The following is a 27,732-nucleotide window of genomic DNA, read 5'->3' as shown; positions in this document are numbered from 1 at the left end:
GAAAACGGCGCAGAGATTCACATCGAGTCATCCCAAATTTATGGCTGTTGCAGGCATGATGGATGCTCCGAGTGGAACCGGCCAGTTTTCAGACCAAAGGAGGCTACAGTCAGTGAAACGTGTCTGGAAGTGAGGGTCAGCCGGGTCCTTGGATTCAAACACAATAGGCTCCATAAGTGATATCACATGTTTGTAAAGGCAGCATTTATGGTCCATTAGTCTGCGGGGGGAGAAGACAGCGACAGCGTTTTGATGGAATTCCTGAACTGTCGTATTGGTGACGTCATCGTTATATCAAAGTTCAGAGAGAAGCCGGCAGCGTGTGACTGGAATGGTAAAATCCAGACATGCTCCCAGATGGAACACCTCTCTGTTCACGCTGATCACTATCAGACTCAGCTCAGGGCGGCCGTGATTGCTGCACTTTCTGCTTCGGATTTGTGATCACAGCAGGGCCCCCAACACCCCCCCCCCCCCCCCACCCCCTTCCACACACACATGCACACACTCCAAACTGCAGGTCCCTCGTTTCATCTTCACATTTTTTTTACACATTGTCACTGATTCACCTCCCCTCTCTGCTCAGTTGGGTGAATAAAGAGAAAAGATCTTCATTTTTCATGGTTTTCATCTGCTTGTCCTGGTCTGGGTCAGGAGGACAGGAGTTCTGGACTAGGACCCCTTCCTCCTTCAAAGCTGGTTGGAACAAAAATCCCTGTTTATTAATTCGTTTGTGAGAACAATGTGAGAAACCCAACAAAGTCACGGGGTCCCAGCGATCGCCCATTTCTTTGTCTTCAGCTCAAGTTTTAAGTTTTCCAGTCCACCAAACATCTGTGCTGACCAGCATGTTTGGAATCATGTCAAATGATTCACAAATGGCATCGTGGCTTATTTCTGGGATTATTCCTGTCTTTTGATTCTTTAAAGTCGTATTTGAATGATGAATAATGTGTGTGCTGCCTGTCTGAGGTCGTTATCCACGAGTTTTTTCCTTATTTCTCATGTTTTTTCCCTATTTTCTTCCTCTGTAGATCTACTGGCCCCCACTGCCTGGCAGCAGGGAACACTGCATCGAAACTGGAAAAGAACCGCAGGTAAGGGATGACAGCTCCGGTGGTGACTACTGTCCTCACTGCTCCTCAGGTGGTTTTATTATTTAAAATTCATTTCACATTATCAGGTTTCGAGGAGTTTCTAGGAGTTTTCCACTCCTTCCTCAGTGACTTTGTTGGAACTTTATGTTCGTGTAAAGTTTCTTTCAGCTCTTTTTTGAGTCTGTTTCAGAGGTAAAGATATACTGCCTCTTTCACTTAGACTACCTTTTATTCCACCAGCTTAGCCCTCCGGTGGAATGCTCCTGTCTGTTTCTACTTACTTGAATTTCAAAGTGAACAGCATCGGTGTCTATCAAATGGAGGCTTTGAAATAAATTTTTGGAGTTTTTCTATTTTGGTTAAATCCTTTTTATGTCTGTCTATGCAGATCTTAGTTCAGTCTCTTGAATTTGCTCACTTCTAATGTGTTAAGACATCCATATTCAGGATCTATGTGCATCAAAATGTGCCATAATGAACTTATCGTGGTGCTGCGTCGTGCTCATCAGGTGAATTTTGCACTTTGCAGGAACTTTTGACAGCATTCAGGATGTGAAGCTGCACGAAATTAGTATGAGAGTGAACAGCAGTGTCAAAATAATGTATTCACCGCAACAAACTGTGAAAGTTCAAAGATCCTTCCCAGTTGAGGAGGGAGGCGGAGTAGGTGTAGTGAAATGAGGAAAATATGTCAGGGAAATTAGATATGCTTTAATCTGTGGAGAGGCAAACGAACGGCCTCAAATTTCCACGGAAAGCAATTAGGCATTTATGCCGCTACAGCGCTAGCTATCGTTCCACTCTGCCCAGTGTTTGTGTTTACACTGGCAGCTTTTCAACCATGTGAAACACCATCCCTGAACCGAGTTATACGGAATACCTGCCAAGCTGTACAATGATTCTGCTCAGTTTTCAAAATAAAAGACGGCTTTTTATGGTGAACACAAGCTACGCAAAATGCACTAAATCATTATGGAGCTACAACAACCAAGGAAAACCAAGCATGAATGACTAAATGATGACAAATATAGAAAAGAAATCCAAGAAACAACCATACTGGCGCTCCAGGTTTGGAATGTGCTGACCACGGCTCAGGAATGTGTTAGCACCTTGAAGCGTTCTCCTCGAGCTGACTCGGCATTCTGGATGCGAATGAGGTTAAAGAAGCAACTTACCAGCAGATGAAAGGGAAAGCTAGAGCTTCAGGAACGGAAAGACCTGCGGGGAGCTCAGCCGTGGCCTGCTTTGAGTTTTAGCTCATTCCAGTCATGGATACCGCTGTGGTCCAGACTGCTTCTCAGCCATTTGTCATGTCATTTTTGTGTGTAACTCTATGTTCCCACTGAGGAAAAAGCACACTGATCTGGTGATTTTACCTCCTTCACCACGTATGTTTAAATAATAAAAAACAAGAACTGGAAAGAAGATCATGACGTTTAATCTAAACATGACCTGTAAAAATCTCTCAAACAATCAGAGGCATGCGGTTGCAGGGCTTATTTTTCTTTCTGAGTGTCTTTTAATAATGTGTGTGTTAACGTGTCCTGTTTAATTTTAACTGCAAATCTCAGGGTGGAAAACATCGCGGTCATGTAAAGTCCGACGAAGACGCCACGGAGGGTCAAGCTAACATTGAAAGTGAAACCGGAAGTCCGTTTTTATTTCCATGATTTAATAGTTTCATTTCCATCTTTTAATAGTTTGGAATATTTTAGATCTCCAGACAAATTGTAATTAGGTATAAATGAAGAATAATGCAAGTGGAGTTGATATGGATAGCTGAGCTAGCATACAGAAAAGAAATAACAGTAGAGACTTGAGCTTCTAAATAGCTAAATAAATGATTTCTAACAAAACAAAGAGAGCAAGATCAAAGAATCAAAGGAGACGTCTCCCTGCTAGGATGTGTTGAGACGCCGTTAAAATTGGTCCCAGTTGGAGGAGAGAGTTTTAAAAGGTTTAATGGCGCTCAACATACATAAACTTGCACTAATTATGTGTTTACACACATACACACACACGTGCACACACGCATCACCCACACGTGTACCTGAACACACAACTTTAAACCCTTCCAGATGCAGCCAGCTGTCAAATGTCTCGCCACAAGCACAAAAAGTCACAGTCGTACTCCCTGTATATTGTGTGTGTTTCTGGGAATTCAGCGTAGGAATTCTGTATGTTTGAAGTGGCAGGTGTGTCTCGCCTCCCTTCGATCAGCTTTATTAGCTGTTTCCTCTGCACGCGTGCCTGTGCCGTCCAGCAAGAAGAGGAGTCACAAACCATTATTCCACCTTAGACGAGTCCCACCGCAGGATGTGTGAAACTCTATCTCACTTGTGCCAAAGTTCTCATAACGCATTGGTGTGTGTGTGTGTGTGTGTGTGTGTGTGTGTGTGTGTGTGTGTACTGTAAGTTATCAGGTACCTTCTGACTCCATCTCCAAGGAAACTTCTCGGTTCTAATGAGACTAAAGGTCGTTCCTGACATTTGTTAAGGTGTGGGTGAGGTGTGATTTCAAGTGACACGAATATGATGTGACATGCGTTAGATTGTCTGCTTTTCTGTCAGTGTGTGTTGGCGTGCATTATGTCGGATTCCGTGCACACATTCCCTCACCTCTCCGCGATTTTGGCTTTTGTGTGTCAATTTCAATTGATTGCTCTCTCTTTCTCACACACAAACACAAACACACACACGCGTGCGTGCACGCACAGGCACACATGCACGTGCACAGACGCATACACGCACACACACACGCACAGTTCATGTTTACTATCTGTGTCAGTTGCCAAAACATAGCCAATTTTGACAAAGCTGTTCGAGGTCAAAGGGTAAAAGGTCTTCAAATTGTTTTGATTTTTCTGTTTGAGTTGTGGGTCGGAAATAAAAGACCAATGAAACTTTCTTTCAGCTCTTTAATGTTCTCCTTTCATATTAAATGTTTGTTTTGTGATAAAAAAGTAAGCCAGAGTATTGCTTTATCTGGCTGTCAACAGTCGTCCACTGACGTGTGTCAAACATGTTTTTACTGATAGTCCTTCCTCCCTGAGTCACGACCTCATGACCCCTGCATCATTAATTACAGCCCAGGCAAATAAATAACAGCTTCCCTGAGTGACTTCAGCCCAAACATGCAGCGTCTTGCTCTGGCTCTTCATGTTTTTGTCAGTGTCGTCTGTTTGCATCTCCTGATTCAGCTTTCGGGATCCAGCATCGTCAAAAAAAAAAAGTTAATTCCCCAAACTTGAGTCCATCCCAAAACCTCTAAAACTGTCAAATTTGGAATAATCAGTTGAGACAAAAAACTGGGGAGTCTCCCTTTTGGTCCAGTTTGTTTGCCCAGTTGTGAACACAATCCTCCCACAACAGAACAAATTAAATGAGATCAGCTCAAAGGTCTGTCTGCTTAATCCCTGGAGCAAACTTTGTCCTTGTTTTGTGGTTATTCATGAAGTGATTTTCACTGCTGGGGAGGCCAAAGAATTCTGTTTACTTTTAGATATTTTGAGGATCAAAGTGTTCAGCAGCCTGAAGTCGAGGCTCTTTCTATTTGTGTGTTTGTATCTGAGGAACGGCTCCTAAGTGCATGTTTTGGTCCCCATATCCTGTTAGTATTTTCGGAGTACAACGTCTCTCATCACTTCTCTAGACGCTCCCCCCGTCCATCTTTTGATGTCTCGCTGTTGCCAATAAACCCTTTGCAGTGACCTAGACCGTTCACTCTCTCTGAATCCTGCATTAGCAAGTGTGTTTAATGTGAAACAATCTGAAACAGTTAAAACTACTTGCTTCTTTCAAATTTACTGCTCACGTTCCACCAAATGAGGAGCTTGATTTGGCCTTTTTTTCTCTTTTTCTTTTTTCTTACAACCGAATCTCACATGCACACACCAAGACCGGGGAGTTCTTGAGCGTGGACGTGTGTTAATCTCCTGTTTGAAACATTCCACTCTGTTGTTTGCTGCTCAGATGTCTGTGTTTACTGTCTGAGTACCTGTATGGATGCGCATAGAAGGCCCTCTGGTTTTTGCCCCTCTACAGTAAAATCTCACAGGTGTCATATATGTCATCAGGAACATGTTAATGTCATGTCTTCACCTCATTTGCTGCTCTGTCAGATGACTCCAGTAGGCTGGAGCTACAATTTGCAAAGCTATTTTCGCCAGAGTACCAGTATGAAATAACCAGATGCTCCCATTTCCACATTGGCTGAATCATCAGGAGAAACTTTACAGTTCTAAAGCCAAATCTGCTTCCTTTTGACTGTGCGACTGGTGTGGTTTCGCTCGGTGAGCCCACGGGGCAGTAGGCGAGGGCGTTATTATGTAGTAAACGCTGCTTCCTGCTCCAGTGACATGTTTTACATGCATCTGCAGCAGCTCAAAGCACTCGAGGAAATGACCAACAGCACCCGCCATCTCAAGAGGGCCGTCAGCCGCGCATAAATGTCAAATAACTGATTTGCTGCGTTTGTTTATACCGACGCGTGCCCTCGTATAACCAGAAAAAGACACACATTTCAAAGGTGAAGAGACGCCCTGATATACGTTCGCCATGCGGCACACCCCATGATGCTCCAGTACAGGCAGAGGGACAACAACACACCCTCATGGTGGTCGTATGAGTTTGACCTGCTGAACATGAGAGAACGGCGCCCTCGTGACCCTTCCTTCTCAGACGACACACGTATTATCAGCTGCTTTTCTTGCATACAGGAAAAAGGAAGTAATTTTCCCCGTGCTTCCTGTGGACCTCTGTGTAGAACAGAAATGTCTCGGCGCACACTTCCTTGACACGTAACCCGTCTAAGCCCCTGCGTCTGGACTTTTCCCATCAACCACACTCATTTGTTTTTGTGCCTTTATGGGAATTGCATACGAAGGTATTGGTAAACTGCACCTGAGATATTTGTGATCCCTGAGAGCATTTAAATGTCTTTCATGACTAATTCTTTGTTAAAAGGTCAGCACACCAGTTCAGACCATGAAGGAAGTTATTTCTGGCAACCACAACCGTATAAAATGCATCTTTTCCTGTATTTCTTTGAGAACCAAGGCTTTAATGAATGTCCACGCATCTGTGTTTTCCAGACGGAGTGCGCCAACTTTGTCCGCCTCCTGCAGCCCCACAACCGCACCCACCTCCTGGCCTGTGGAACCGGTGCTTTCCAGCCAATGTGCGCTTTCATCAGCGTGGGCCACAGAGGAGAGGTGAGGCGTCTCGGCGCAACACTCCCAAAGACCCTGACAAATGGATAAAGGCGCATCCACAGAGATACACAAGAACAAAACTTGGCTTTTTCTGAAGACCAACTTAAGAAATAAGATTCCAAGCATGATTCCAAGCTTGATGCACCAACTCTCCATCCAGTAGCGCTTCACTTTATTAAAAACAAGATAACTCCAGATGAATATTCTCCCTATGCTCTCCTCTCTCACAAACCTCCTGATCTCAGCTCAGAAATGTTGACAGGAACCATCTATGATTTGTATTGTACGCGGAGAACCGGACAGGACTGCAACCATGTTCGTGGACTCATGTCTCTTTAGTGCAGCTGAAGCTCAGCCAGATCCTAGGGGTCAAACATCTGTGCTGTCTGAAATCACACTCTCCTGTTCCCTGCTCACTACTGGAGCTGGCTTGATTAAACTACCTAATGCGTTCACTGATAAACTGAAACTCCACCTTCGGGCACTCAGCTGTGGTGCTTCAAACTGCGTCATAAATAATGACCTGGCAGAATAAATACGGACCAGATCGACATCATCAAGTAATTTTATTTTTTCTACCATTTAATAAATATAAAACACTCACTGCTCGTTTGTCGGTTGGTGTAGTTTTACTTTCTTAATCTTTAAGTTCATGAAGAATTAATAGTTAGGGTCATGTCTAGCTTCCAACTGCAAAGGATGATGGGATATATTGCTTTGTTAGGGAGCACCGGTTCTCCGCTGCTTATCGTATATGATAATACACTGAGTGCAGTATATGAAGTTTAGGGGGTGATTTTAGACACAGGCCTGGTATTTAGCGCCTGGGCCTCCAATGGGACCAGAGTCAAGAACGATAAAGTAGTGCCAAAGTGCCCCTCGCTACTTAACATCTAACCAATTAGTTCGTCTGCAGTGAAAAAGAAAGACAGGACCACAAAAATGTGATGATATTTTGATGTGCATCATTCATCATCTAACAAGAACCCCCCCCCCCCCCTGTCTAAACAACCCCGCAGAGCAGCTTTACCTTTATGTAAACAGCAGTCAGCTGGTGATTCTCCCCATATGACCACCAACGAAAATGCTTGAACTTGCCTCCAAACTCTGCAGATCTGCAGTTTAATCATATAGGTTGTAGGCATTTATCTCATTATAGCAGCGCGGACGGACCACTGTAACATCACCAACATATATGAGTTGACAGGAACCAAGTGTGTGGTCTCTGAGATTTCCTGTGGAGGAAACCAGGCTAATGTAACAAATAGGGTGGATGCCAGGATTTATTTATTTTTATGAAGAGGGAGCTTTGCCCAGTCCTGAGCTCAGCTCTGTGGTGCGAGGTTCAGCCCCAGCAGGACAGCTCAGCCACACTAGTTCTCCTCTGTATGCTAACTTTAGGCTCAGTGTGTCACCCTCTGCTGCGTCTCACACTTAAAAACCACATAAAAACAGGATATTGATGAATGGTCTAGAAATCATTGTCGCAGTCCATCCTGGACCACCCTTGGGGTTAAAATGGGCACACGGATGGAAGAATACTGGATGTTGACAGAACCTGGACAGTGAACCAGAAGGGCAAAGAGTGGCCTTCATGCATGACAGCATGAAATGGAGGTACCATTATTAACGGACGTTTAGCCTCCTGATCAAAAACCTCTTGGCCAGACCTGTTGGAATGCAAGTACAGCCAGACGGAAACCAGTCCAGCCGGTTGTTTGGCTCATTTCTTAGTTTGGATCCTTGCATATCAAGGTCCACCCATTTCCCAGGATGTGATAGATTCCTGACTGAGTCGTATGTGTGTGTGTTTGTGTGTGTGTGTGTGTGAGAGAGAGAGCACAGCCACTCTTTTCAGCCCTTTGAGTGTCTGTCTGAATGGACAACACCGCAGGGAGCCTGTCCATTTATTTAACCAGTCCTTAACTGGCAGAGAACACACAATCTTGGGTTTGTCTGACCTCTCGAGGGAACAGAGGCCGCGTGCCCTCAGAATGGACTCTGGGTGGGATGACCTTTGATCCTCGAGGTATTTTATCTTGGTTCACTGCAGCAATGCCCTTGCTCCTTTCTCACGTGATTCCTCCCTTTGTTGATGTGCACGTCGCATAAAATGTACAAATTGTTGTTATTTTGTCCTTAAAATGTAAGGACAATGTAATACAATGTACATAGAAGTCACCTGGTTTCCAGTATGGCTCGCCTTGGATGAAACTTTTAATACTCTTTTACAGCTGTCATAAAGTATTGAGGGGGGGACGGGCCAGTTGGGCCGCACCATAATCAATAATGTTAAAAAGTGTACACAACCAGAACAGAGGTCACATGGACGTAAAGGGAATGTGAACGTATTTATTTAGTCATCTATGACCAGGAATACAATTAATGCACGTTCATACTATGCACTAATGCTTTGGATGTGATTTAGTATGTTGCTCAAAGACACTTACATAATACTGACAGTTAAACAAGATAATAATTTTGCTGAAAAGGTTGCTGTTGGAGCGGATCCGTCTTATTTTGTTGGACATTTCATCAGCCAACAGGGTTTTTATGTGCAGTACAGACCCTGATTGGCTGATACCCACTGAGAAACTAGACTAATATGACTAATATATACAGTAAATATGTTGAGATTGGTGTTTATTCAAAGTTCACAATGAAAAGGTGAAGTGAGAGGGCATGGCTTCCTCCCACAACCCCAAAATATGCCTCAGGTTGATTTGCAGCTCCTAATTACTGATAAGAGTGAACCCAGGACAGTCTGTCACACACACACACACACACACACACACACACACACACCACACACACACACACACACACACACACACACACACACACACACACATCTTGATGTCGATCAACACAGCCACCCCGGACTGTCATAGACGTGAAAATAAACCCACTGTAAGTTTACAGTGAAGACAAACAGCAGAAAGACCACACACAAAGAAACACACAGAAATGACACAAGTTTAAACACATAAATAGGAGACGAGTCGGATCAAACGTGTTGAAATGCGCATTTCATCCAAAGTCTTTAACTATTGTGTGAAAAGACATTTGCACTGAGACCCTGAACATGACGGCTTTGACCCAGCATTGAGCAGCACTTTGCAGGAGACTGAAGCACTTTGTCACACGATAAAAGCTGGGTTTTCTGTTCCATTTTCCCTTTTTGGCACATAAAACCGCAACTTGCTGAGTAAGTCACTTCCTCGCGCCATGATGGCACAGGCCCATGGCAGTCTTGTAAGTGCTGCACACCGGACAATTTCAAGTCCAGTGGGGGGAAAAGTGAAGCCAGCTGGACTTATGTGGATGAAAAAGTGGACTTAAAAGACTGAAAGCATCATAAAAAATTTATTGGTTATGAACTATGCTTTCAGTTCTCCCACACATGTTGTCTTTGGACCAAAGCCGTCCAATACAGATGAATCCAGTCTCTTTTACTGCTTCTGCCTTTTCTAATCCCCAATTTCAGTCCTAATCTTCATCATTTTTTCTGGTATTAACAACCATAACTCTCAATCAGATTCAGTCCCACCTGTGTCTTTATAACAGAGGAGCACGAAACCTTAAGAAATGACTAAAAATGTTCATAAATCACAGCTGCAGCCATTGACCAGCCTCAGGTTGCCTGGTTGTGCCGGGCACATTATACGAGGGCCGTATGAGCACTTTTTGTTGGAGGAGGTTGTCACAGCATCATTTATGAGTATACTTCATGGTGTGTTGTCATCAGATTTGCACGCTGGAGTGCCAGTCTCACTCGACAGTCCTGTATATATTTTGCTTGGCGCGCCTGTGCAGCGGCTGCTCTGTGTTACAGCATGTTGGTCTTGGCCAAATTTGGCCGACATACATCCCTCAGTTTCATCAGCTGCATCGCAGCGGCACAGTGGAAGGCAGCCTGCCCTCCACGGGTCTCACACTCGCCAAAACACTTGCTCGTGTCTAATGAGAAAGCGTTTTTGGTGCGTGTGCAATGCTCGACGCACGTGGGTGTGTGTTGCCCTTAAGCTTCTTCGGCCCTTGCCGCCCTCTGACTTCAATGTCATCATCTCTGCTCGTCCCCTCAGCAACAATACGCTATTGTCTATGGGAGGAACGGCGACTCCGGCGAGTTCACAGTATGGACATTGAAATGAGTAATTTGATCTGGAATGAGACAGGAGGTCTGGCTTTTTGATCCTGAGAAGCCACATCGATCATAGCGAGTCTGTTCTGATGTAGTAATGACACAGGCTAAAATGGGCCTTTTGTCCACCGTGACCTTGTGTTGACCCCACACATCAGACAATCCAAGGATGTGGTCGATGTTTATGACCGGAGCGGCGATGGAGAAACAACCAGTCTGTTATTTTGATCACTACCTTGTCTAAAGTTTTTCAATTATAAAAATAACTGAAATGAAAAGTCAGCCCTTCTTTATCACAAAGAGGCGTTCTCCATTGTTTCCTGATACTGTTGTAAATGAATATCGCAAACGTTCTCACTCCAACACTTGTCAAGGTGTGGCTTCATGTGACAATGTGCTACGTACTCACAAAACTCCCAAATCGCGTGGCGCACATGAAACCGATTATGGCACGTTATCGTAAAATGTAGCCAACACTCGCCGAACGTATGTAAAAATGCAACAACGGTGTCAACTGCTGGAAGAAGGAAGAACGATGAAGCGTGATCCAAAAGTATCAGACTCTTTTCTCATGAGCCGTAACATTTGGATAGGATTTGTACTTGATAACAGTCTTCCGCTGGCGATTCTGTTGCTCGGCATAAATAAAGTTGGGCTCTCACAGTTTGAAGCTCACAGCGACCCTGGTGGGAGTCTCGTCTGAACTCTGGCACCTCCACTGATCCTGCATTTCCTTCTCTCTCAGAGGGTGTCTGTAGTTCTCAGACGAATGTAGTTCAGTCGGAGGACAAATGAATAGGAACCGCAGGCTGAATCTGAAAACGGCTCCAGTTACACGACTTTATTGGGTCAGAAAATCCAAAAAATTGCCTTTGGTCACAAAAACTGTGAGAAAATTTACAATTGGAAGGATTGATGATGGACATTTAATCCCGTTTGTGGTTACAGATCCCATAGAGCAAGTTAATAATTCTAATGTTGCTTTGAGAGGACACGACTAGCAACACAGGATGACAAACTACCTGCTGGAACTGTATCAAACTCTTCATGTGCTTGTTTCTTTCTCAGCACGTCTTCACGATGGACCCTACAAATGTGGAGAACGGACGAGGAAAGGTTCCGCATGACCCCAGCCTGCCTTTCGCCAGCACCTTCAGTGGTATGTTCTTTGGAGCCCGTTTGCTTCAAAAATAAACCATGTGCGGAGGCAGTAATCAGGTCATTTGGACTCAACAGGTGCAGCCAGTGTTCCACTCCCAGCCTGGTCTTTCCTTCTCTGTCTGTAGACTGTTGAAAGCATGTGGTTTTTAGTGTCTTTCAGTCAACTTTTGACCCATTCTATAGAACGAAAGCAAAACACCCAAATGGCGACCGAAACGCATCAAATCCATTGCGTTTTCCCCCCTTTAAAATGAGAAGCGCTTCCAAAATACACAAAAGTGAATTATCTCTGTCTTCACCTCTTTATCAGCGTGTCAGTCAATGTCAGTCATCTTTATATGTGTTTTAGTTTAAAGTGATTAAGCTTTTAATTCTGCTGCTCACTAGAGCAGAATTTGTCCAAATTCCATGAGGACATTAGAGCCGGTGCCTGGAAAAATGTCAGTCAAAACAATGAGCTGTTGTCTTTGTTGTAAAGTCCCCGCTGCTGCCGAGAATCCGATCTGATGTGACTTCATGTTTGCTGATGAGATAATGTTTTCAGGATTTATTTGTGTTACCCTGAGTCACACTCGCCTCGCTCTCGGGCCCTCGGCAGTGCATTTCATGCTCCTTTCTGTCCACAGACTAGCTGAGAACCTATAAAAATGGCCTGTAACCTGTAAAAAATAGACCGAGCTATTTAGAGCAGTCTGATCCTTCTAGGCTTTGGTCGGGTTTCTTCCCTCTGACTCATCTTGCTGAAGCTCAATATTTTTTCCGTCACCTCTGATATCCACGTTGTTCTTCAGCACCAAACCTCCGCATCTTTATATTCCCCATCTATTCTCCTTCCTCTCATTAGGTGGCGAGTTGTACACTGGACTGACGGCAGATTTCCTGGGGAGGGACTCGGTGATCTTCAGGAGCATGGGGAGTCGCTCCACCATGAGGACGGAAACGGACCAGAAGCTGCTTCATGGTAACCATTTTTAAAGTCTATCTTTTCATTTCCCCTTGTAATCCCCCCCCCCCCCCCCCCCCCCCCCCCCCCCCCACAATTCCTCTTTGAAGTCAGTATCAGCTTCAAACAGGCCCAGCACAGCTGATATTATGTTAAAATCTGTCATTATGCAAGTTGAAACTAAAACCTTTGGCGTGACTGTCCAAATTTGGTCATTTATAGATGTGCTCAAATGAGGCTATGAGGCAATCACAGAACTTCAGGCCACTCTTAAACCCTCTTAAACCTTTGAAAAAGTCTCCTAGAAAGTCTCCTAGAAAGTAATGCAACGAGTGTTCTATGAAGAGTTAAACTATTGAACTCTATATTTAGGACTCAGTATTTTTACACAGCCTTTTTCCGCCTCTGCTTTCTTCCAGATCCGAAATTCGTCGCTGCTCACCTCGTCCCCGACAACGTCGACAGGGACAACGACAAAGTGTACTTCTTCTTCACCGAGAAAGCCACAGAGGCGGGGGACAGGGAGGGTGCCATACACACACGTGTCGGCAGAGTTTGCGCGGTGAGATTCCTCAGCTGATCTGTTGGGATCCGTTGGCCGATCCACTGCAGGTTTTCCTGTTCTATTAATGCTGAAGTGCAGCCCTTAGCTGCAGCTGAGAGTCCTCTGAAACCTGTCCAGGACGCTGCAAAGACACCAGGCTGATTTAGAGAAAGCTTGAGAGATTTCTGTTGGCAGGTCGGAACCAGAGCAGCTGCGCTGGGGGAAGTCCAGGCCTGCAACCTCAGCAGCCATGTATTTTTCTCCATTAAGATGTGGAGTGGACTCCTCGTGGCTGCTCTGTAGCGTCCAGCCCAGGACAGTTAAGATTCACTGTCCAACTGGGAGGGAACTATCATCTGCAAGATGATAACATCATCAAGAAAGAGGCAGGAGTTTGATTTATTCTTTATCTACATGGTCTCAGAGTGGGTTCTGCAGGATTACCTCAGACAGGTGGTACTGGTTTTATGGGTTTATCCTTCTTGTGTGACAGTGGGAGGAGGAAAAAAAGCAGCGCCGTCCTCTTGTGGTATTCAGAAACAGACGAGTCTGTCGACCCTCATAAGTGATTGGCAGACTGCTCCACACACTCTCTCACAGTCCTGGTGCTCACAATTGCACACAAATGGAGTGGGGGGGGGGGATATACACACCCAACACGTTCAATGAGAGCCAGCTGCAGGGATTTCAGGAGCTTCACTTCTGACTTTCTTTGTCTTCTTTATCTCTTCTGCTCTTCCTCTCCATCTGCCCATGATTCTCCTCACACACGCGTTGTTCAGGCCAAGTTAGTCCCACTGAGGGAAACTATTTCATCACTATAACACAGAACACTGCCATTCTTCTTGCCAAGCAGGATGACAAACACACACACACACACACACACACACACACACACACTGTTCCCTTGGATTCTGTTACATGTGCATGCACATCACTGTATCTATGATAAGTCCCTCCACATTTATTCTTTGTCATCTGCCAGCTGGATAGATTCGTGCTCCTCTCTCTCCACCTCTGGCTTTAAGACTGAGCCTCTCGTCACTGCTGCGCGCTGCCTGTGCGAATCACTGAGCCCCAAAAATATGGAGCAGTTTGTCATTAATTATTACTGTAGGTAATAAATGCTGCCACTGTGTTTCTGTTCTTGTTTTTCCTCCCCCTTCCATCAGAATGATGTTGGGGGACAGAGAGTGCTGGTGAACAAGTGGAGCACCTTCATCAAAGCCAGACTGGTCTGTTCGGTTCCTGGTCCCCACGGCATCGACACGCATTTTAACCAACTGGGTGAGCTAAAAGTACTTTTTCAAAGGAAAACACACACACACACACACACACACACACACACACACACACACACACACACAACACACATGCGATTGTAGTAATTCTTGTGCTTTTTTCAAACTCATAAACAGAGGATGTTTTCCTCCTGAGAACCAAAGATGAGAGGAACCCAGATGTTTATGCTCTCTTCAGCACCATAAGGTAAAGAAATGTAAAGTTGTGTATTTTTAGGGGGGCTTTAGTGTCCAATCACTTCCTGATCTGTCAGCCATTCTGTATGTAAAGAGTTGCATAAATGAGAGCGGTTGAAATGTTTTAATTCAGTAATTTAATTCCTTGGCCCTGCCCTCATTATTTCCCTCATGTGTTCAGTTGCTGTCAAAAATCACATATGATATAAATAGACACAGCGTTGATAGTGTAGAATAACCAACCAAATCGTAATTACAGTGTCCCCCTCCATGACTGCTAGCATGTTGCGCCCATCTCGACTCTGTTGTTGTGCAACAAATTTGATCGAAAATGTGTTTAAAGCTTTATTCAAATGCTAGCAAGCTGTACCATTTATAAGTGCATAGAAATAATCTTTCAACTTTGAACTTGTAAACTTGTAATTTTAAACTTGTAAGTCCAGGTTGAACATAGGAGCTGTGACCTCTAATCTGTCTTTGATAAGAGTTTTAGGTATTTTATCAGTATAAAGGTTTGACATCATCAGTTTTATAATCTCTGCTCTCTCCTCCACAGTAATGTGTTCCAGGGATTTGCTGTGTGTGTTTACCGTATGGCTGATATCAGAGAAGCCTTCAATGGACCTTTTGCGCATAAAGAAGGGCCTGACTACCGTTGGGGAGCCTACGAAGGCAGGGTTCCCTATCCAAGACCAGGCGTGGTGAGCGATCAGACTGCAGATACCATCACACTATCATTTTGAGCTTGAGCGGTACCATATTGTACGTGCACTTAGCTTGGCAACATTTCAAAGAAGCGCCGTACCCTCCATATGCTGATGACACACAGTTTTATATTTCTTAATGGTCTGCAGCTCTTTGCCCTGGTGAACCCCATCAGAGCCTTGAAAACAGCCTCCAAAACAGATTTTTCTATCCTCACGCTGCCAATTCTCGCTAGCATTCAAACAAACAGAACTTTAATAACGAGTCATGTAATAAAATGCTGCAAATCAAACACGGGCAAGAGGAAACAGTTCCATCAAGCAATGGGATTTTAAAAAAATTAGGCACAGAAAATATTCCATGTCAGTTAAATAAACTACTGTATTTGCTGTTGCAGCTGTGCTGAATGTATACAGAACAGAACGGTAACCTGGTTTACCTCAGCAGGGCCCCGGGTGTACTCTCAACCACATCACTGCAATCCAGAGTTACCATTTTACACACACACTAGCAAATTAAATCCTGTTGACACACACACACATACACACACACAGAGTCATGTCGCGTGTCATTCCACCTCATTAGCAGAGTCAAGGGGAGAATACGGAGGCAGAGGAAATATGGATGATGTGAGAACAGAACAGTCACCTCTGTGGTTTCACTCCAGCGACACTCTGATTAACAGGAATGTTTTCGCTCAGGAACTGGGGGAGTAGCGAGAGAGAGAGAGGGAGCAAACGGAGGAAGAGAGGGTGGGAAACAAGAGAAGAGGACGCTCGGGGACGTTGAAATGCTCCTTTGCTAAAACAGCCCGAATTTTCTGACTCATTTCATCGCAACAGGACATTAAAATCAGTTTAATGTTATTGAATTGTCATAAAACGGGCTTACTTGTGTGGCTAAACGCTTCCAGAGATGGAAAATCTAACTTCTGGAAAATCTTCCTTAGGAGGGATTTAATGGATTTATTCTCCCTATAGATAATTATCTAGTTCTGATTTATTACTGTGCGTGTTTAAATGTGCCAGAACAGAAATGATGGAATACAGATAAACCTTCTTGCAAATGTATCAGCGATTTAGAGCTCAACTCACCTCAAACAAAGCATTTGTTTTTCTCTGTCATGGACCAATTTATGATTATGATAGTTGATAAGATATGAGTAAGACAAACTCATATTCTTATTATTATGGTATGTGCTTATTTCCACAAAAGCAAATACCGTAAAGAACCACATGAAAACTAATATAAAATCACAGAGGCTTTAAGAAATAATTTATTTGATTCAAAGTTGACCATGTTTGGTCCTCACTCGGGATTGAACTAAGAACCCTTTGCTTGTCAGCCAGTCACCTATTATTAATTAAATATAAAACATTTGTTCATAAAAGAGACTTTAGCTTTGCTAGCTGCATATGCTCGACATCATTTCACACCATTGTTTGATTGTTTAAATTTACATTTGGGGAAGTGCATCATCTTTAAGTTGGATTGTTCATGAATGAAATCACAACCAGAGAGGCTGATGTTTAGCTGGAAAATGCAATTTTCCAGGATTGTAACCACAGCTGGATCCATTTGTTATAATGGATCAGTTTCCTTTACCCAAGCCAACATGGCGCTGGGCCTGTTCAACCCACGAACAGGCAAACACTCGCTCACAGTCATAAAGAGACGATATTTATGCTTTTATTGTCACTTGGCCCTCGTTTGAATATAAAATGGAAACCAGTGTCTACCAGTGAGACCAGCGAGACATCTCAGGGACGGATATTTGGGATCTATAAAAGGCTTTACAACTGTGTGAAAGTTGAACGGACTTGCGTTTTCTGAAGGTCCAGTTGCCTCTAACGCGTTTTTAAATGAAAACTTTAAAAGTGTAAAGGCATTTGAGATGGCGATTCCAGTGGCTACGTGCCCAGCGGTATGCACGCTTGTGTCACAAAGCACCAGAGCCAGTTAGTGGTGGGTCCACTCGCACACAAAGTAAAGGGCAGTTTTTGAACTGGAACCCTGTGCTCAACATAAAACCCTTCCGCAGACCTACAGAGTTGCACCTAAACCCCACTGATTCTTGCTCTTCTTCTTCACTTCAGTCTTCCCACACTGGGCTTTGTCTGGTCCAAGCAGCAGCGCTATTACACTCAAGAAGGAAATGACCAATTAACATACCCCAGAAGCTTTTTTACCCTCAAAGTCATCAAGAATAACCACAAAAAAACAAGTAACGAATAAAGACTTTGTTCAGGCCAATGTCCTGGCAGCGGAGTCAAATTATCGACAACTGATTCAAAATAGCAGTTTGGTTGATTTTAGCGCACTGGCAGGTGGGGGCGCTTGAACTGTGTTCTTGGAATCGTGTGGAATTACATTCAAACAACACGGCTCACTACATGCTGCACCTGGCATCAGTTACATTTGCTATTAAACATCAATCTCTGGAGCGCTTTGAGTCCATAATGTCCCTGTGCAGTTCAGATCCCCCCTCTGAAATTGAATCCAGGCCATTAGAGGGCTGTTGAGTGTATCAGTTACTGTTGTGTTTAGCATGCAAAACTATACTTTCTACCACATGGATGTTACCAGTGTGGCAGTTCAACCATCTGTGCCTCATCCTTCCTGGAACCCTCGAATACGGAACAATCGAGCTGATTGTGCAGCTGTCTGTTAGTACAGGTAACATTTGGAACGCTGCCATCTGACTTGCAGCCAGATGCAGATGGAGGAAGCTGTCGTCAACCATCCCTGGGCCTGAACGTGCTCGTTGCATCAGGCTGTACTCAGGTTTAAAAAGAGAACAATGACTGGAGCGGCAGGCTGATGAGGCGGTCAAATCTGCTTTCAATCGAGAAACAACAACAGGCGTTTGCTGGAGGAGGTTTTGGCTACCGTCAGACGACAGAGAACGGCAGACGTTCTGGTCTCCGCGGATTCATTAGGGAAACAAACACGGGTGTGTGGGAGCGATTCTGGCTACTTTAAAGGGAACTGAGCCCTGAGTTAACTTTGTTCATTATAGTTTGGAAAAGAATGTCCTAAATGTGTGAGCTGTTCAGCGTCTCGGCCAGAATCGAGCACTTTTTCATGATTGCGGTGGTGCAAATGAAAGATTTTCCATTTCCACAGAGCTGCTTGCTTTAATCCAAACCGGCAGTCAATCGGCCAACGTCTTCACTACAAATGGCGTTAAAATCTTACCGACCCGTCTGCCCTTCGTCTCTTTAGTGCCCGAGTAAAATCACCAATCAGCCCGGCAGAGAGTTTGGCAGCACCAAGGATTTCCCCGACTCGGTGCTGCAGTTTGCCCGTAACCACCCGCTGATGTGGCGGCCGGTGTATCCCGCCCTGCGCCGGCCCGTGCTCGTGAAGGCCAACACTCCGTACAAGCTGAGACAAATTGTGGTGGACCGGGTGGAGGCAGAGGACGGCCAGTATGACGTCATGTTTATCGGCACAGGTATGGTCCGATACGCCCGACGCCGACTGTTTTTTGTCCGCGTGTCACTCTGAAACAGTAAAATATTGGCGTGCAGTTTCCAATAACCGGTATCTCTTGTCCTCTAGACGTGGGTACGGTGTTGAAGGTGATTGCCCTGCATGGCGGGAACAGTCTGGATGCAGAAGAGGTCACACTGGAGGAGCTGCAAGTGTTTAAGGCATGTTGATTTATTTTCGCTCCGGTTCCCTTCGACATCCTCCCCTTTCACTGGACCTCCATAACAATCCCGACGGCGACCTCTAAGTTCAAGCTGTTTCCTCCTCATGTTCTCGTCCTCCTGTCAGTTTCCACCCCCATGTTACACTTTTCTTTATTACAGGTGCCAACTCCAATCACATCAATGGACATATCTGTAAAGCGGGTAGGTTCAAGTGAGCGCTAACGCCAATTTCAAACCGCTGAACCGCGATCTTCGCGTGTTATTCAGTTTCCTCTCCCCCACCTGATTTCCAACAGCAATCCCTGTATGTGGGTTCTCCTGCCGGTGTGGCCCTGGTGAAGCTGCACCGCTGCGAGACGTATGGGAACGCCTGTGCGGAGTGCTGCCTGGCCAGGGACCCTTACTGCGCCTGGGACGGAGCCGTGTGCGCGCGATACTTGGCCAACAGCAAACGGCGCTTCCGCAGGCAGGACATCAGACATGGAAACCCTGTGCTGCAGTGTTCCGATCAGAATCTGAGCGGTGAGCAGCGTGCGCACGCATGCACACATATGGAAAAAGTGCTGACAGAAAATTAAAAAAGGGTTTTTCTTATTGCACCTACATGAGCCTTAGAGGTGATGACAAGCAGATTTTGTTACCAATTTCCAGAGTTTTTCCATAAAGACGTGAGAATGGTCGTAATTTTGTGCAGGAAAGCACATCTCTGCAAGCTAATGTGGCAAATGTATTAACTTCCAATGTAGCTTGGATGTTGTCGGTTGGCTAGAAAAAGAAAAATGGAAGACAATAACTTCTTATGGCAGAAAACTTTATTGTGAGTTTCGGGACAGTTTTCAGCTATTGATTTAAGTTAAACCAGCCAGCCTGAGCTGTTGAAGTTGCTTTGGACTGTTAGCGCTGATGTTTGTTCTGCTGCGCTAGCTTCTGCTTAGCTCATTGCATTAGCTTCCATGTGGGCAGATAGATCAACCCAGCTGGGACAGCTGACCTGCCCTTACATGGAACATTAAACGGGAAATTCCATTAAACTCAACATTAATTACTGCAACAACAATCTGTGACCAAAGGAGGGCAGTTCAAACGGGGTTAAACCAACATTTTTACTGTCGGTATTGCAGTAAAGCCGTGTTCTGTACACAACTATCACCTGTGCTCCTCTCAGTCCCCAGAAATGTCCTACTTTAGATAACCATTAGTGTGTGTTTTTTTCGATCCTGGCGGTGGTCTCCAAACACTTTCTAAAGTATTTTCAGTATATGTGAATATTGTGTACGCTGGTAAACAAATGTATCAACAGCATAGGTCCCGAGGAGACGTCAGCGGACACGTGCCGGCCTACGTACCGGTTCTGGGTCAGTGTTTCAGGAGGGACAGACGCTCGAGGGTGTTTATGAGAGAAGCTCTGTCGGTTTATCGGAGCTGTGCGAGGCAGATGGTAGCAATAATGCAGAGAGTAAATGTTGTTTTATCCTCACTAATTAAAGGAAGGAAAACCAGACCGAGTGTGACAAATGTGTTTGGTGAAGAAACAGAAGAGAAGACGTTTTAACCTCTTTTTAATTAAAGCACTTTAAGAAAACGATTGGGAGAGAGTGAGGACAATAAAGGAGGTGTGCGTGTGTTGGATCAGCGCCTTCGGACTGAATTCAGTTGTGGATTGGTGGTGATGAAAAATTCCTCCCTCTGGACTTTTGTACGGTTTTCCAGGATTCTTTGTGAAGCTTCAGGCTTTAGCAGATAATGATGGCTGCAGTATCACAGCAGTAATCACTATTCAGGGGAATCTGTCTTTAAATGGAACCTCACATGAACTCACACAAACAGGCAGCTTCTTTAAACAGTCAGTAAATACACGTGAAGGTTTGTCAAGGACACAATGTCCAAACGTCCAATACTACACTGCAGGAGTCGCATCTAAAGGCTGGCGACCCAAAACCAATCTGACTATTTAGATGGCGTCGGAAACTACCTTAAATATCGGCTGTACACGGCTGTCTTTGAGAGCCTCTCTCTTTGGCAGAAGACCTGGATATGACTGAGGACAGGATGGTGTACGTGACAGAGAACAACAGCACCTTCCTGGAGTGCATTCCTCGCTCTCCACAAGCTACCGTCTCCTGGTTCATCCAACGTGACGATCGTAAGGAGGAGGTGAGATTATCTATCTATCTATCTATCTATCTATCTATCTATCTATCTATCTATCTATCTATCTATCTATATCTATCTATCTATCTATCTATCTATCTATCTATCTATCTATCTATCTATCTATCTATCACCTGTCGAATAGGTGGTATTAATTTGTCTCAAGATTTAAATTCTAAAGATTTAAACATAAAATCTTGCTAGCTCTGTTTAGAGAGTGAAATCTGGCCAACGGTGGCCTGATGAAGCTTGTGAATTTGGCACGTGGCTGACACATTCGACACATTAATTATCCGTCAGGTTGCCGCCGGCATAGCGGCACATTCTCCTTTTGCCGGTGGCAGCGTGGTTCTCTCAGCCATGTGAGCATGGAGACACGACCGCCCTGCTCGGTTCCTTTGCAAATAAACATTTGCCGTCACTCAAACTGACGGGGCGGCCATGTTTGTGTTGGCGGAGGAACGAGGGAGTTGGAGACGAGAAGAGAAAGCTAGAAAACTCACGTTGACTGGATTTCCTGCGATCGGAGCTGAGGGAGCAGCGGAACAAAGAGCTCTCTGCATTCCACGGAATTTTCTGTAGAATTGTTGAGCTGGTTTAAATTATACAGCGAGGATCCCATATTTCAATGTTTCCCTCTTTTCAGAATAAATGAGAATGTTTTCAGAATATACATCCACCTCCTCCTGTTTTTGGAGCAAATACCTACACAAAAAAAGCTAAAATGTCACATATTTTTGATGATTTGAAGTTTAGAGAACATTAAATCCATCTGATTTCCCTTATAAATGCTGAATATATTGTGGGTCTTCCTCAGGTGAAGCTGGACGATCGGATCCTGTCTACAGATCAGGGGCTCCTGTTTCGCCGAGTCTTACACCAGGACGAGGGTTCATATATCTGCCGCTCGCGAGAGCATGGTTTCACTCAGACCCTGGCCCGTCTCAACCTCCAGGTCCTCCAGGGGGAGACTGTGGACGACCTCCTGACCCGTGACATAGGAGGCCTCTCCGACCCGTTCAAGGACCGGTCCACGGGAGGCTACAGGGCCTGGATGCCCTGCAGCGCCTACAGCAGGGCGGGCTCGCTCGGCACCATCGGCCAGTCGCGCACGTGGTTCAAGGACATCATGCAGCTGATCGGACCGTCCAACCTGCCGCACGTGGAAGAGTACTGTGAGAGGATGTGGTGCAATGACAAGCTGAGGAGGAAGCACAAGAGCATGGTGGAGAAGTACCGGCAGGCGCAGGATAGCGCCAGGAAGGTCCGCAAGAGCCCCGGTGAGCGGAACCGGACGCCGAGGGATGTGAGCCTGTGGGAGGAGTAGCGGAGCGAAGAGGAGAGGGACAAAAAGGACATTTGATACAGCTCCAGCATTTACACCCAAGAGCTGAAACTCTGAAAATTTATGAAACTTTTCATAAATAAGCTAATTAGAGCTTTAACGTGTAGTTTGTGTGGGTCACGATTCTGAACAAGACCCCCCCCCCCCAAAAAAAGACATTAACGAGACGCCACTGAGCCGACCCGATGATGTAACATTAATGGACAAAGAGTTCGTGGGAAATCAGAGTTTTCCCCTAATTTGGTAACAACTTTACAACTTCCCAAACCTCAGATGACGACATGCTGGCCGACTAGCGTTGCTAACCCTCTTTGGCAAACTGGTGGCCCTTTACTTTTCAACTGGGACAGCCTGAGAGCTCTCTGACGTATATGTAACCTTTTCTCGCCACTTCCTCAACACTGTCGATACTGGAGCCATCGAGGCTTCCGTTGCTTGGTTTTAATATGTTTTTGTGCTCTATTTAACTGCATATAAAGTGAATACTCAGTGCTTATACACACACTTACTGTACTTCCTTATGTGAACACATGAACATATAAGCTCAACTGGTTGTTACTGGGAGCAACCGTGAGACGAATGTTGACGGTTCAACAGATTAAAGGCGCACTGCCTTGTTCTTACTGCTGCGGGTCGAACGCTCCATCAAACACCAGCTATAGATCGCAGTTCCCCCCCTCCCTGACCCTTAAAGGGATGTTTTAGAGCCTTGTTTTCAGGCTCACGTGCAACATAAACGTAGGCGTGTTCATAAATCAGAGTAACGGTTCGGCCCAACACAGCAGCGTTCCTCGTGATTTACTTAGTGACACCTTTAAGATGCCAGTTTCATTTCAACTCGCAGTCTGAAATGAGGCGTTGAGGGACAAATGACATAATCGGACCCCTCGGAAGTATCGTCACCTCCCGCTTTAATCATCCGCTGGGCTCCTTTTCCCACAGTTCCTGTGAAAATACTCAGCGTCAGCCTTGACGACTGAATTCTTTGCTTTGTCAACACTGGTTTTGAGACGGTTCACTGGTTAAAACCAGGAAAATCCACTGCTGTCATCTACAGCTCCGTTGGTAAAACAGACCTTGTTCAGTTCATGAAATAAAAACATATAAATAGATTTTATTTTACAGAGAGGCGTTGAAAAAAGCTGTTTTCTGAGGACAGACGCTTGGGTTCACAGCTACAACCGAGTCGCACATCACAAAGGCTTTTTTAAGTCACATCCATCCAGAAGAGAACAAATGAACAAATATTCACAAATATTTCATTTTCGGATTAAAGTACACATTGAACTCGTTAAGTGTGTTTTCTTAGTCTAACTAAGTAACTTCCTGTGACTTTACCTATTTCTGTATTGAAAGTATTGTTGCTGGTGTGTGTGTCCAGTATAAAGAAACGTGTGAATGGCATTAAAAAAAAGAAGTTTTTATGGGTAAGTTATTTTTGTGAGTTCAAAAGTTTCAGAAAAACAACAGAAGCATGTTTTCCGTGTTATGTAATGACAGTTGTTTTTCTTGTTTGCCGGGGTGCCATTGAAAGTGATTCTGAAAAAAAAAAAGCTTTTGTACTTTGTAATTTGTTAGCCTTTTGAAAATTGTGTTTTAAATCATTTACCACAAAGAAGAAACACCACATGACATTTGAATTCAATTGTAAACATACATAATAATAAAAAACAACACAGATTTTCCTTATCACCAAACCGTAACACTGATTAAACGTTAGTTTCTGCTCTTGATAAAACATTAATGTTCAACAGCAGCATTTTACTACCAACAAAAGACACAATTGTGCATTAATGTAGCACGACAACGTTTAGTGACTTCAGGTTAGTTGCTGATTGTTGGCAACAATTAACAACCACCTGCGGCTTCCTCTGGTTGCCATGGCCACGCTACAGGAAGCAGAGGACACAACGGCCCTGGCCTGCATTAACCTGTCCTCCCAGAGACTCAAGTGAGCGTTACCTAGGTGACCAGTCCCTGCTGTGAAACTGCTGGTTGTGAGGTTTCTGACCAAGCCCGTATTTATGTTGTATTTAAGTGTCACTCTAACGTGCATGTATCTGTATGCTATTTAACGTCATTAAAGTTGACTTTCTCACGTAAAAGAGAAGAATCCTGACTTGCTGTGTGTACAGAACCAGTTTATTTTGGGCAGAACTGAGAGGTTGAAGACTGATTCTATTCCCCCGGAACCCTACCGTTGCCCTTTTTATGACTGGATCCCCCTCAAAAAAAACCAAAGCGTCCTGTCATTGTGTTAATAACCTGCAATGGCGGTTTTTGGAGCCTTAAAGCCTGGCTTTAGGGTGGGGCAGCACCTCCGGACCAGACGTTCTTCTCCTCGGTGACCGGATCTCGGCATTTTAGTACCGAGCTGAGTCGTCAGGTCTGTGGTTTAACGCTCCTCAGAGCTTAAGAAAACTGTTTATCTCATAAAATACCAACTTGCAACTAAAGTCATTACTGGGATTTATGCTGCAGCAGCGAGCGCAACCACAGACTCATAAAAGCAGGATGTATACGTGCATATGCTTCACGCAGCCTGATGCGTGTGTTCATACACACCCACGAGTTCATACGCGCCACACAGTATAAAACTGAGTTTTTTTGCTTCATTACTGGAATTACTGCGGCATCAGTGTGGAAACGTGATGACCGTGGAAGTCCGGAAGGACGGCGTCACGTCTCCCTTGATTAGAAAAGTTTATATCTGCAAAGTTTTCACACCAATTTACATCCTTCAAACTAGTTAATATGTGAGCTGGAGACTGTTTATTCATCATTGAGCGTCAAAGACGCTTCCATTTATAATCAGAGTCTGTGATTCTGCAGTTAGAACAGTTGGCATCAATTTTCCAATCTATTCATTTAGCCAAAGTCTGTTCATTCAGAACTGATGCAGTTATGGACTATTGGAAGTGTAAATAAAGCTTTAATTTAAGCAGTGATGGTTCTTCAGTTTGGAATGAAACTTTCCTTTATGGAGGTCAAGCTGAGATCCTTCGATTCAGATGTTTTATGCTACTTTTGCCTCATCAGCTGTTCTAATTCTTAAGGCTGAACCAACGGTTGAAATAACTCCGCGTCTTTTATCTGAATTACTCCTCTAACAGTGGAGGGGTCACGCACCACATCTGGCTTTGAGGCCGATGTGTCCAAATCCTGTCCTCAAATGCGAAGCAAATGCAGTTTCTGTGCAACAAAAGAATAATTTTAAAAACAAAACTGCTAAAATTAAAGCCACAAGTGAGTCGACACTCCTGGAACATTTTGACTGGTTCATTTCAGACCCGCTGTGGAGATGAACAGAGACAACATACAGAAAGTGTCCTTGTGTGTGTGTGTGTGTGTGTGTGTGTGTGTGTGTGTGTGCGCTCACCCCCTGATATGCGGTCAACCATGACGCCTTATTATGAATTGTTCTGTATGTTATGGAGATGAAATAACACCTTTCACACTTTGCGGTTTGGCTTCCAAATGTAAAATATGTCTCATTCTGGTCTGTCCCGAAGTTATGGGTTGGAAAATGACCAGAGAGGGGGATGTCCGGCCCCAAAAAAAGACCTTTTTGGCTCCAGTTTGCAGTTTTACATCTGTTTTCTACATATGGATACTTGATGTTGCTGAGATGCAGAAGCACCTGCACCGTGGTGCACGAGCCCCTATTTACTCTGTGTGTGTGTGTGTGTGTGTGTGTGTGTAATCTGAGCGTGAAGCAGTAAGTTCAGTTTACTCCTCAAGAGGCTGAGAAAGGTGTTGCATCATGTCCTGGTGTTTGCTACAGCTATACGGGTTCATTTTTATACGTCACTAGAGATAAAAAGTTTTACTGTAACCTGTACACGTTTGCTGTCGGCCTATTTAGCAAGCATCGGCGTCCATGTATCATAGCTGATGTCATTGCCATCGCCGATCAACAAGAACTCCAAAATAACCCCCCAACTCGTGAATAAAGGAATCCTCGAAGCCTGTTTTCATTAACGAATCGTAGCTTTGCATTTGGACCACTGAAGTACGAACAGTAAAAGTTCGACCGCTAGAATTCAGGCGTCAGTTTGCTGTTGTAGCGACCGCGGTGTAAACACAGCGCCATCCCACAATCCTCTGCTCTGCTGTGTAACATGGCTGTCCAGAGGGCACTGCCTTAATGCCTCTGCGAGACCACAAATGCATAAAACGCATGTGAAACCAATCAAATGTGAGTTACACATAAACACAACGTCCTGTTAACTACTTTTGGTTGTGAAGCACCAGATCCAAAGCTACAAAAGAGTGAAATTGAGACACTAAACAGTTGAGTTTTCCAGCCTTTTGGTCGCTGATTACTGGTGTTTCTTTGCTTTTTATGACCCCTTCCTACTTTGATTGTCTGAGAAATCCTGGAAAGGGAAACATTACCGCATCTGAAGTATTTCTGCTCAAGCTAAATCTCATATATTTTTTAAAGAACAAACGTGGAACATTTGCAGTGCTGCTGGTTTAAAAACATATTTTGAGGTGTTGGTTTGGAACCCAAAATGCATGAAACCATGCAGCCCTGTTCTCCTCTTCTCACCAGTCTGTTCAGGAGGCTCTTGGCTCTTCAGAGATCCTTTCTGGTGTCTTGATTCTGTAAATGGTTCTATTGTCTTAGAACATGATTGGATAAATATTGTTGTTGGTCTTCACTCTAACACAAATATAAATGTTCAAACACAAATATAGTGTAGAACTGGTTTATTTATCTTTGAGTGTTGCTGTTCTGATGTTCCCAACAACCCCACAAAGCTCCTTTTTCCTGGGTCCTGATGGTCTGAACGTGTTGGCTCTTCCAGATTTCTGTCCCACAAACCACAGAAGAATTTGAGCGTGTTGATGGCGGGTTCTTTTTAACACGTTACAGGCTTTGCAGATTTACAGCAAATGAGAGGAAAAGCACTTTGACACAAATAAAAGGGTTCCAAAACGTTCAAATGTTCTTGCAGCTCCAAGGTCGAGACTGTGTCCAGATTCATTTCATCAACCTTTCTGACATTCCTTAGTGCCAACATCACGGCCAGAGTGGCGAGCAGACGTGTTCGAGGTGCACAAGCACTTTCTACGGTTGCAGACAAGTTTCAACTGTCTTGAGTCAAAGATCCTTTATAGGGAGGGAAACTGGAAACGTGCAGGTGACCAGCGTGATAAAAGCAGGAAAACTCCTCAATGGAAGAGGGCTGATGCGGGCTGGGCCATAAATCTACACATGACTGCTGCTGTAAGAAGAGCAAATCAGATTCTTTTTTGGGGGGATAGAAAGAGAAGCTTGAAAAA

At 44.5% G+C, this 27,732-nt stretch overlaps 1 protein-coding gene across 2 annotated transcripts in view; it reads left to right on the top strand.

Annotated features, from left to right (window-relative positions):
• sema3bl (sema domain, immunoglobulin domain (Ig), short basic domain, secreted, (semaphorin) 3bl) overlaps positions 1-24,559 on the top strand; it is a 41,773-nt gene extending 17,214 nt beyond the window's left edge. Inside the window, exons 3-16 of one of the 2 annotated variants that reach the window (XM_057040798.1) lie at positions 1,035-1,097; positions 6,191-6,310; positions 11,523-11,613; positions 12,460-12,576; positions 12,978-13,120; positions 14,275-14,389; positions 14,521-14,590; positions 15,137-15,281; positions 18,511-18,742; positions 18,850-18,941; positions 19,104-19,145; positions 19,241-19,466; positions 20,971-21,098; positions 21,913-24,559. In XM_057040798.1, coding sequence (XP_056896778.1) covers positions 1,035-1,097; positions 6,191-6,310; positions 11,523-11,613; positions 12,460-12,576; positions 12,978-13,120; positions 14,275-14,389; positions 14,521-14,590; positions 15,137-15,281; positions 18,511-18,742; positions 18,850-18,941; positions 19,104-19,145; positions 19,241-19,466; positions 20,971-21,098; positions 21,913-22,422 — 2,094 coding nt within the window. In that variant the 3' untranslated portion in view covers positions 22,423-24,559. Of the gene's footprint in view, positions 1-1,034; positions 1,098-6,190; positions 6,311-11,522; positions 11,614-12,459; positions 12,577-12,977; positions 13,121-14,274; positions 14,390-14,520; positions 14,591-15,136; positions 15,282-18,510; positions 18,743-18,849; positions 18,942-19,103; positions 19,146-19,240; positions 19,467-20,967; positions 21,099-21,912 lie in introns of both variants that reach the window. The other variant, XM_057040796.1, reaches the window with a different exon arrangement.
• The last annotated feature ends 3,173 nt before the right edge of the window (positions 24,560-27,732 follow it).

This window comes from Takifugu flavidus, chromosome 8 (genome assembly GCF_003711565.1).
Source record: "Takifugu flavidus isolate HTHZ2018 chromosome 8, ASM371156v2, whole genome shotgun sequence".
NCBI classification, from domain to species: domain Eukaryota; kingdom Metazoa; phylum Chordata; class Actinopteri; order Tetraodontiformes; family Tetraodontidae; genus Takifugu; species Takifugu flavidus.
Note: the sequence above shows the minus strand (reverse complement) of the source record. Positions and strands in the feature narration are given on the sequence as shown.